The sequence below is a fragment of the Scardinius erythrophthalmus genome (assembly GCF_964197995.2).
Source record: "Scardinius erythrophthalmus genome assembly, chromosome: 7".
Lineage (NCBI taxonomy): Eukaryota > Metazoa > Chordata > Actinopteri > Cypriniformes > Leuciscidae > Scardinius > Scardinius erythrophthalmus.
This window is the reverse complement of record NC_138227.1, coordinates 2,689,805-2,700,641: the sequence shown is the minus strand read 5'-3', so window position 1 is coordinate 2,700,641 and position 10,837 is coordinate 2,689,805. Positions and strand designations below refer to the sequence as shown.

General features: G+C 42.7%; 1 protein-coding gene across 2 annotated transcripts; it reads right to left on the bottom strand.

Annotated features, from left to right (window-relative positions):
- Window positions 1-876: 876 nt before the first annotated feature.
- On the bottom strand, window positions 877-5,530 carry anapc15 (anaphase promoting complex subunit 15). 2 transcript variants are annotated; one of them, XM_081371661.1, is made up of 5 exons: window positions 5,200-5,530; window positions 4,240-4,361; window positions 3,516-3,575; window positions 3,283-3,420; window positions 877-1,565 (listed from the first exon to the last, which is right to left on the bottom strand). In XM_081371661.1, the coding sequence occupies exons 2-5, from the start codon at window positions 4,357-4,359 to the stop codon at window positions 1,539-1,541; spliced, it is 345 nt and encodes a 114-aa protein (XP_081227787.1). In that variant the 5' UTR covers window positions 4,360-4,361; window positions 5,200-5,530; the 3' UTR covers window positions 877-1,538. The 2 variants fall into 2 exon arrangements, with proteins under 2 accessions (XP_081227787.1, XP_081227786.1); XM_081371660.1 differs by having other exon boundaries at window positions 877-1,535.
- Between the last annotated feature and the right edge of the window lie 5,307 nt (window positions 5,531-10,837).

Sequence of the window (10,837 nt, the reverse complement as noted above, 5' to 3'; positions counted from 1 at the left end):
AAAATTACAATTCTAAAATTCTTTTAAATTTATTGTTAATTCTATTTTCAAACTTTATTTTGGTGGGAAAACTCGCTTTGCATAAGAACACAGTGATGGGGTTTTCTCTGAATTATGCAGCACATATATTTCTTTAAGCCTTTGTGATTTAATAAGAGCACTAAGTCTTAATTAATGAATAACTGGTGTGAAATGGAAATCTGTTTTCTAATCAAAAAGTCATAAATGGATCCAATTAAATATAATGTTAATGACTTCAAAGTGCCCTCTATTAATATCATAAAACAAACATTATTGAGATTCTCGTGTCCTTCTAAACCAGTATGGCTAATATTTCCATATCATGAAAGTAAAAGGCAGTGGTATCATAAACCTTTGTGTGTGTGAGACATGTCTTTGTGCGTCATATTTACATTACGCAAATGAGTTTGGAGAGCAGAGATCACACAGGTTTAGAGAAACATGACGGTGAATAAATTATGACAAAATTCGACCCTTCACGTCTTGAATGATTTAAAAATGCCAAACTAAACATGATTCGCTAACACTTTACAATAAGGTTCATTAGTTAACATTAGTTAATGCATTTACTAACATGAACTAACCATGAGCAATACATATGTTACAGTATTTATTAATCTTTGTTAATGTTAGTAAATAAAAATACAGCTGTTCATTGTTTCTTCATACAACCTTTGATTTTAATAACATATTAGTAAATGTTGAATTAATATGAACTAAGATTAATAAATGCTGTATAAGTATTTATTGTTCATTCTTAGTTCATGTTAACTAATGAACCTTATTGTGAAGTGTTAGCGATGCTTCTATTTAAATGGGATGGGAAGTTAACAAATCGACCATTTGTACAAGATGAACAATTGACTACAAATTTATTTACAACCACAAAGACATATGATACAAACATTAGGATAAAGCCGTCAGCGTTTCTGAGCTGTAACTGCGGTGTGTGACGCATGAACTCCTGAATCCTGACACTCGTGTGGATGACATGCAGAAATGCCCAGTAACTCAATAACTTTATAGACTGACCAAAAAGTCACTGAACACTTTCTACAAGCCTGAGAAGTGACAAAAGTTCATGTTGTGACAAGTTCAAGTGCTGGTTTTATGAGAAACACGAACACTACAAAAAATGCTTTTCTTACTCTGTATTTTTGTCTTGTTTCCAGTCCATTAATTTCCCCAGAAAACAAGACTTAATATCTTATGGCCTTTCACTACTGTAGTAAATGCATCTTGATTTAAGAAATGTTTGATATTTGGACTGGAAACTAGACAAAAATACTGAGTAAGAAAAGCATTTTTTGCAGTGAAGTGGTTCTTTAACACTGAACACTTGAGCTGACGGTCTTGTGTGTGTGTGTGTGTGACGTATAAATAACAGTCATTTGAGTATTTCAGCAGCACACGGACACTTCTCTCCATCGCCAGCTCCAGTTTATCGTCTGATTGATTGATCTGGTCTAGATCATCCACTGGTCCTGGTCTTGATCGGCTCCTTCCATGTCGACCTGTCAGTGAGCGACACTCACGTCATTCACCTAAAATCAAAACTCAGATCTCTTCAAAACTGAACTTCACTAGAATCAACGTTTGTCAGCATTTAACGCTGCAGAAAACGCTTTTCTTACTTAGTATTTTCGTCTTGTTTCCAGTATCTAAAAAGATACCAAATATCTAAAAATTCTTAAATCAAGGTGGATTTATTAAAGTAGTAAAATCCCATTAGATATTATATCTTGTTTTCTGGGGGAAATAAAGCAAATAAAACGAGCAAAATTATCTGCAATTGTGGTAAGAAAAATCTTATTTTATCTAATCTTAATTCAAACAGAAACAAGATTATTTTTCTCACTCCTTCGGCAGATAATTTTGCTTGTTTTATGCAAAAACTCACTTAATTTTGATATTTCCCCAGAAACCAATACATAATATCTTATGGCCTTTTACTCATCTAGTAAATGCATCTTGATTTAAGAATTTTTTAATATTTTGGACTGGAAACAAGACAAAAATTCTGAGTAAGAAAAGCATTTTTTGCAGTGAAGGCAAGATCCTACAGGTCAATATTTAACTAATATCTCATCATACTTCCCCAGATGACTAAACACATTAAGATATAATTTTTTTTTTTATTACAAGTTTTCTGAAATGTTTTTATATGCAAATGAGGCGTTTTCTAATTAAATATGCATGGTTTTGCATACATTTCCAGAGAATTAATCTGAATATTGGATAAAGCCAGGTTCAAAATTCTTGTTTGATTTTGTTTTCACATTAGAGTTAAAGGTTTTTACTGAGGGGATTCTTGATTTCTCTTTTTATCACTCTATAAATCAGAAAATGTCATCAACAGTCTGGAAAAATACATTTTTTACCATGTTTTTAAGAATAAAATGTTATAAAAATCAGGTGAATGATGTTATGAACAAACCCTTCAGTAAAATCCTTCAGAATATAGATATGAATAAAGCTGTAAGTTTTGGTGTATGTAAGTGCTGCTGAAGTGGAGGACAAAACTCATCTTTAAAGATATGTATTGAGATTACAATAAAATAAACTCTTAAATGTGTATTTTCTGAGTGTTTTCTTTCCACTAGTCACATGTTATAGAAGTAAAATAGAGCTCAAGACTGAGGAGAGCATGAACAACACAGGTAGTGTCTCACCTAAAACATCCCTTTACATATTTAAGACATTTAATATGAAAAACAATGATATTTATTACAGTAGTCAACATTTGAAGTGGATCAAAACCTTTCATCAACGTTATACATTCATTTTTAATTTATTCTTACACAACTTTGATTAACTTTTTTGATCCACTTCAAATGTTGATTACTGTATAATAATAATAATAATAATAATAATAATAATGGCACTATATATTAGGTTTTTAAATGCCCTGAATATTTTCTAATCTATCATTATATGACATTATTGCTGTAACCTTTATCAAACAAACCATAATTAATCATTATATACACATTATATTCACCACACTGTAAAAATGATTGTTGGTTTAACTTTAAAAAATTAAGTTACCTGGTTTCCTTAAGATTTTGAGTTCATTGCAATACAAATTTTGAGTTAATACAATGAAGGAGATTGGTTTAATCAACCGAAAATCCAAATATTATGTTCTCTGAACCCAAGTTGATTTGACAAAGAAAAAAAGTTGTGATAAATTATGTAAATAATTTTTTACAGTGTAGTTGTTTTGCTTGTTTGATTGTGTGTGTGTGTGTATCTCTTGACCTCATTAATTTCTCCATCATCAGGAAACTCGTTGTAGATGTTCATGTCGTCCATGTCCTGCATGTCTTCATCGTCCTCTGAGTCTTCCTCGCTGTCCTCCTCGTCCTCATCATCCTCCTCCTCTTCCTCGTCGAAGGTCTGGCATGAGCGTAAAGAACGTGTTAGATATGATATTATATTATATTTGATATTCTCAGGAATCGAATCTGAACATCATGCGTTCTCACGCGCACCTCAAAGATGGGCCGGCCGATGGGCATCAGGTTGTTGTCTTTCTCTGCGATGTTCTGCAACTGAACACAGACAGCTTCATCAGCACACACACACACACACACTCAGCAGTTCTCACACACACACTCAGACACACACACACTCACGTTCAGCAGTTCTTAAACACTCGCACTCTCACACACACACACACACACACACTCACCAGTTCTCACACACACGTGCGTCGTGCGCACACACACACGTACGTTCAGCAGTTCTCACACACTCGCACTCACACACACACATTCACCAGTTCACACTCAAACACTCTCAGACACACACTCTCTCTCACGTTCAGACGTTTTCATGCACGCACTCACTCACACACTCTCTCTCTCACACACACACACACACACACACTCACGTTCAGCAGTTCTCACACACACATTCACTCTCTCTCACATACACATTCATTCTTTCTTACATACACACTCATTCATCCACACACACATTCATTCTTTCTCACATACACACTCAATTCATCCACACACACATTCATTCACGCACTCACACTCCATGACACACACACACACACACACACACACTCTCTCTCTCTCTCTCTCTCTCTCTGTCTCTCTCTTACACATATACACACACACACTCACTCATTCATTCATTCACTCACACTCCATGACACACACACACACACACTCTCTCTCTCTCTCTCACACACACACACACACTGACCCAGGTCTGGTGTTGCTGCTCTTGTTGGTGTAGTTCGGCTTCATCCACACACGGACGGTCCAGATTAAACCACAGAGACTCGGTCACACGCGGGAACAGAGACGGGAAGAGGGTGGACATCTCTGCACACACACACACACACACACACACACACACACACACACACACACACACACACACACACACACAAGTGAACAAGGACTGCGGTAATACCATGTTTTAACCAAATACCAAAGTATTTTAGAATACTATGTAAATGCAAGGCGACACTAAAAACACCATGGTATTACTGTGGTTTTCACATGTTATGTTTTTAGTGATGTAATGCATTTACATCATACGCAAAAGAAATGTATAATATCTTGGTATATCATAAAATCATACTATGGTATTACAAAAATACCACATTTTTATTACACATCATGATATTCTTATACATTTCTTTGAGTACAATGATAAATGCACGGCACTATTTAGGACCATAGAATAGCCTACTTAGAGAGTTCTCTGATTACGGTGCAATACACCACTGAAACTACCATGTTTCATCACATGTAAGTCAGTAATACCTTGTTTTTATGATATTTTTATAAAGTACAAAAAAAAAAATACACCGTGGTATTACTACTAACTTACATGTGGAATAACATGATAATACTTTAGAGATGCCATCGTACACAAAGAAATGGATAAGAATATCATATCATAAAAACGTGGTATTAAAGTAACATGTAAATGCGTGGCATTACTTCACATGTGCTATTCGGTAGTATTGTGTTAATATGAATGTCAGTATTGAGGTATATCGCATTATTATAGTACTGTCTGTATAGGTTGTTTGTTTATTTTTCATAAATAACACACACAGAAGAGAGACAGTATTCCGGTCACAATTGTGTAAATAGCGTGTCTGGTCAATTTTAATAAAAGAGTCTTTAATATATGTATTATATGATTTACCTGCAGCTCCGCAGAAAGTTCAAATGTAAACACACGGCGGGCTCTGGTGTTGCACCGGAAGTTCCTCCCCTCGGAAACACCATCACGTGAGTTTTAGTTCCGCCCTTCATGCGCTCAGTGTCAGAACTCTGAAAAGCGTATAAAAACATTCACGAGTTACTCAAAAAAAATCGTATGATTGTCGTGTGATATAACGCGAGTTCCACGAGCAGATCAAAGCAAATGTGATTGAAGATTGACTGAACACTCAATAAACCTTGAGCACATAGTTTACTGCTCGCAATCTCTCACAGTTATGCTGCATCATGTGCTGAATATGACAGATGTGTGTGAGAGTTTATGCAACTACAAGCACTTTTAAGTCCCAGTAGTGAAATTTTAGATTTATGTTCAAATTTGTAATTTGATGCTTCATAAATATAAACGTAGCGTAAATACACACCTTGACATAAAAAAATAATGAATGAATAATATGATTTAATGTAAAATTATGAAGCATAATTTTCAGAAGTCCAAACACTTTTACAATATGACATTATTTCAAATGAATTTGTTTTATATACATATGACTTTACACCATCTTAAAGTTATTTTTTATATAAAGTATATTTGTTTATATGATTTATGTTCATCTAATAAACCTGTCCCACAATTTTAAGTCCTTACCGCAACACTGAAAAAGACTCTTAATATGACATTTGTTAAAAGCCAAACAAATCTGGTTTCTATGGAAACAGAAATTAGCATGTGAGCACATGTCTGACAGATTGGTCCACCGCTATTAGGTTACTCACAAGATCCAGAAAAAATCAGATAAAGATAATCTTTTCTTCTTTAGTATTTATTGTGCATCCTTACCATTCAGCTTAGTAATTGTGTATTTTGAATTACATTTTAAAAATTAATTTATATTTCTGTTGAATATACACTGCTCAAAAAAATAAAGGGAACACTTAAACAACACAATGCAACTCCAAGTCAATCACACTTCTGTGAAATCAAACTGTCCACTTAGGAAGCAACACTGATTGACAATCAATTTCAAATGCTGTTGTGCAAATGGAATAGACAATAGGTTGAAATTATAGGCAATTAGCAAGACACCCCCAATAAAGGAGTGGTTCTGCAGGTGGTGACCACAGACCACTTCTCAGTTCCTATGCTTCCTGGCTGATGTTTTGGTCACTTTTGAATGCTGGCGGTGCTTTCACTCTAGTGGTAGCATGAGACGGAGTCTACAACCCACACAAGTGGCTCAGGTAGTGCAGCTCATCCAGAGTGGCACATCAATGCGAGCTGTGGCTAGAAGGTTTGCTGTGTCTGTCAGCGTAGTGTCCAGAGCATGGAGGCGCTACCAGGAGACAGGCCAGTACATCAGGAGATGTGGAGGAGGCCGTAGGAGGGCAACAACCCAGCAGCAGGACCGCTACCTCTGCCTTTGTGCAAGGAGGAGCAGGAGGAGCCCTGCCAGAGCCCTGCAAAATGACCTCCAGCAGGCCACAAATGTGCATGTGTCTGCTCAAACGGTCAGAAACAGACTCCATGAGGGTGGTATGAGGGCCCGACGCCCACAGGTGGGGGTTGTGCTTACAGCCCAACACCGTGCAGGACGTTTGGCATTTGCCAGAGAACACCAAGATTGGCAAATTCGCCACTGGCGCCCTGTGCTCTTCACAGATGTTGCAGGCAGCAGAACGTTCTCCATGGCGTCTCCAGACTCTGTCACGTCTGTCACATGTGATCAGTGTGAACCTGCTTTCATCTGTGAAGAGCACAGGGCCCCAGTGGCCCTCGTTTCTCAGGAGCTAATTACCCTTCTCCATCCCCAACTCCTCTCGTTTCTCAGGAGCTAATTACCCTCCTCCCTCCCCAACTCCTCTCGTTTCTCAGGAGTGAATTACCCTCCTCCATCCCCAGCTCCTCTCGTTTCTCAGGAGCTAATTACCCTCCTCCCTCCCCAACTCCACTCGTTTCTCAGGAGCTAATTACCCTCCTCCATCCCCAGTTCCACTCGTTTCTCAGGAGCTAATTACCCTCCTCCATCCCCAACTCCTCTCGTTTGTCAGGAGCTAATTACCCTCCTCCATCCACAATTCCTCTCGTTTCTCAGGAGTAAATTACCCTCCTCCATCCCCAGCTCCTCTCGTTTCTCAGGAGCTAATTACCCTCCTCCCTCCCCAGTTCCAATCGTTTCTTAGGAGCTAATTACCCTCCTCCATCCCCAGCTCCTCTCGTTTCTCAGGAGCTAATTACCCTCCTCCCTCCCCAGTTCCAATCGTTTCTCAGGAGCTAATTACCCTTCTCCATCCCCAACTCCTCTCGTTTCTCAGGAGCTAATTACCCTCCTCCATCCCCAGCTCCTCTCGTTTCTCAGGAGTGAATTACCCTCCTCCATCCCCAGCTCCTCTCATTTCTCAGGAGCTAATTACCCTCCTCCCTCCCCAGTTCCACTCGTTTCTCAGGAGCTAATTACCCTCCTCCATCCCCAGTTCCACTCGTTTCTCAGGAGCTAATTACCCTCCTCCATCCCCAGTTCCTCTCATTTCTCAGGAGCTAATTACCCTCCTCCCTCCCCAACTCCTCTCGTTTCTCAGGAGCTAATTACCCTCCTCCCTCCCCAGTTCCACTCGTTTCTCAGGAGCTAATTACCCTCCTCCCTCCCCAGTTCCAATCGTTTCTTAGGAGCTAATTACCCTCCTCCATCCCCAGCTCCTCTCGTTTCTCAGGAGCTAATTACCCTCCTCCCTCCCCAGTTCCAATCGTTTCTCAGGAGCTAATTACCCTTCTCCATCCCCAACTCCTCTCGTTTCTCAGGAGCTAATTACCCTCCTCCATCCCCAGCTCCTCTCGTTTCTCAGGAGTGAATTACCCTCCTCCATCCCCAGCTCCTCTCATTTCTCAGGAGCTAATTACCCTCCTCCCTCCCCAACTCCACTCGTTTCTCAGGAGCTAATTACCCTCCTCCATCCCCAGTTCCACTCGTTTCTCAGGAGCTAATTACCCTCCTCCATCCCCAGTTCCTCTCATTTCTCAGGAGCTAATTACCCTCCTCCCTCCCCAACTCCTCTCGTTTCTCAGGAGCTAATTACCCTCCTCCCTCCCCAGTTCCACTCGTTTCTCAGGAGCTAATTACCCTCCTCCATCCCCAGTTCCTCTCGTTTCTCAGGAGCTAATTACCCTCCTCCATCCCCAGCTCCTCTCGTTTCTCAGGAGCTAATTACCCTCCTCCATCCCCAACTCCTCTCGTTTCTCAGGAGCTAATTACCCTCCTCCCTCCCCAGTTCCACACGTTTCTCAGGAGCTAATTACCCTCCTCCATCCCCAGCTCCTCTCGTTTTTTCAGGAGCTAATTACCCTCCTCCATCCCCAGTTCCACTCGTTTCTCAGGAGCTGATTACCCTCCTCCATCCCCAGCTCCTCTCGTTTCTCAGGAGCTAATTACCCTCCTCCATCCCCAGCTCCTCTCGTTTCTCAGGAGCTAATTACCCTCCTCCATCCCCAGCTCCTCTCGTTTCTCAGCAGCTCATTACCCTCCTCCCTCCCCCGTTCCACTCGTTTCTCAGGAGCTAATTACCCTCCTCCATCCCCAGCTCCACTCGTTTCTCAGGAGCTAATTACCCTCCTCCCTCCCCAACTCCTCTCGTTTCTCAGGAGCTAATTACCCTGCTCCATCCCCAACTCCTCTCGTTTCTCAGGAGCTCATTACCCTCCTCCCTCCCCAGTTCCACTCGTTTCTCAGGAGCTAATTACCCTCCTCCATCCCCAACTCCTCTCGTTTCTGAGGAGATCATAACCCTCCTCCCTCCCCAGTTCCACTCATTTCTCAGGAGCTAATTACCCTCCTCCATCCCCAGCTCCACTCGTTTCTCAGGAGCTAATTACCCTCCTCCCTCCCCAACTCCTCTCGTTTCTCAGGAGCTAATTACCCTCCTCCATCCCCAGCTCCTCTCGTTTCTCAGGAGCTCATTACCCTCCTCCCTCCCCAGTTCCACTCGTTTCTCAGGAGCTAATTACCCTCCTCCATCCCCAGCTCCTCTCGTTTCTAAGGAGATCATTACCCTCCTCCCTCCCCAGCTCCTCTCGTTTCTCAGGAGCTAATTACCCTCCTCCATCCCCAACTCCTCTCGTTTCTGAGGAGCTCATTACCCTCCTCCCTCCCCAACTCCTCTCGTTTCTCAGGAGTGAACTACCCTCCTCCATCCCCAGTTCCTCTCGTTTCTCAGGAGCTGATTACCCTCCTCCCTCCCCAGTTCCACTCGTTTCTCAGGAGCTGATTACCCTCCTCCATCCCCAGCTCCTCTCGTTTCTCAGGAGCTCATTACCCTCCTCCCTCCCCAGTTCCACTCGTTTCTCAGGAGCTAATTACCCTCCTCCATCCCCAGTTCCTCTCGTTTCTGAGGAGCTCATTACCCTCCTCCCTCCCCAGTTCCACTCGTTTCTCAGGAGCTCATTACCCTCCTCCATCCCCAGTTCCACTCGTTTCTCAGGAGCTGATTACCCTCCTCCATCCCCAGCTCCTCTCGTTTCTCAGGAGCTAAGTACCCTCCTCCATCCCCAGCTCCTCTCGTTTCTCAGGAGCTAATTACCCTCCTCCATCCCCAGCTCCTCTCGTTTCTCAGGAGCTAATTACCCTCCTCCCTCCCCAGTTCCTCTCGTTTCTCAGGAGCTAATTACCCTCCTCCATCCCCAGCTCCTCTCGTTTCTGAGGAGCTCATTACCCTCCTCCCTCCCCAGCTCCTCTCGTTTCTCAGGAGCTAATTACCCTCCTCCATCCCCAGCTCCACTCGTTTCTCAGGAGCTAATTACCCTCCTCCCTCCCCAACTCCTCTCGTTTCTCAGGAGCTAATTACCCTCCTCCATCCCCAGCTCCTCTCGTTTCTCAGGAGCTCATTACCCTCCTCCCTCCCCAGTTCCTCTCGTTTCTCAGGAGCTAATTACCCTCCTCCATCCCCAACTCCTCTCGTTTCTGAGGAGCTCATTACCCTCCTCCCTCCCCAACTCCTCTCGTTTCTCAGGAGTGAATTACCCTCCTCCATCCCCAGTTCCTCTCGTTTCTCAGGAGCTGATTACCCTCCTCCCTCCCCAGTTCCACTCGTTTCTCAGGAGCTGATTACCCTCCTCCCTCCCCAGCTCCTCTCATTTCTCAGGAGCTGATTACCCTCCTCCCTCCCCAGTTCCACTCGTTTCTCAGGAGCTGATTACCCTCCTCCATCCCCAGTTCCTCTCGTTTCTCAGGAGCTGATTACCCTCCTCCCTCCCCAGTTCCACTCGTTTCTCAGGAGCTGATTACCCTCCTCCCTCCCCAGCTCCTCTCGTTTCTCAGGAGCTGATTACCCTCCTCCCTCCCCAGTTCCACTCGTTTCTCAGGAGCTGATTACCCTCCTCCATCCCCAGTTCCTCTCGTTTCTCAGGAGCTGATTACCCTCCTCCATCCCCAGTTCCTCTCGTTTCTCAGGAGCTGATTACCCTCCTCCCTCCCCAGTTCCACTCGTTTCTCAGGAGCTGATTACCCTCCTCCCTCCCCAACTCCTCTCGTTTCTCAGGAGCTGATTACCCTCCTCCCTCCCCAGTTCCACTCGTTTCTCAGGAGCTGATTACCCTCCTCCATCCCCAGTTCCTCTCGTTTCTCAGGAGTGAA

Bases quoted from the DNA above. Each gene is read 5' to 3' on its own strand.
- anapc15 (XM_081371660.1), bottom strand. From the start codon at position 4,359: ATGTCCACCCTCTTCCCGTCTCTGTTCCCGCGTGTGACCGAGTCTCTG. The intron at 3,576-4,239 runs GTCAGTGTGTGT...GTCTGTGTTCAG, and splicing joins AGCAGCAACACCAGACCTGG to TTGCAGAACATCGCAGAGAA. The intron at 1,536-3,282 runs GTCAAGAGATAC...GCTCACTGACAG, and splicing joins ATGATGGAGAAATTAATGAG to GTCGACATGGAAGGAGCCGA.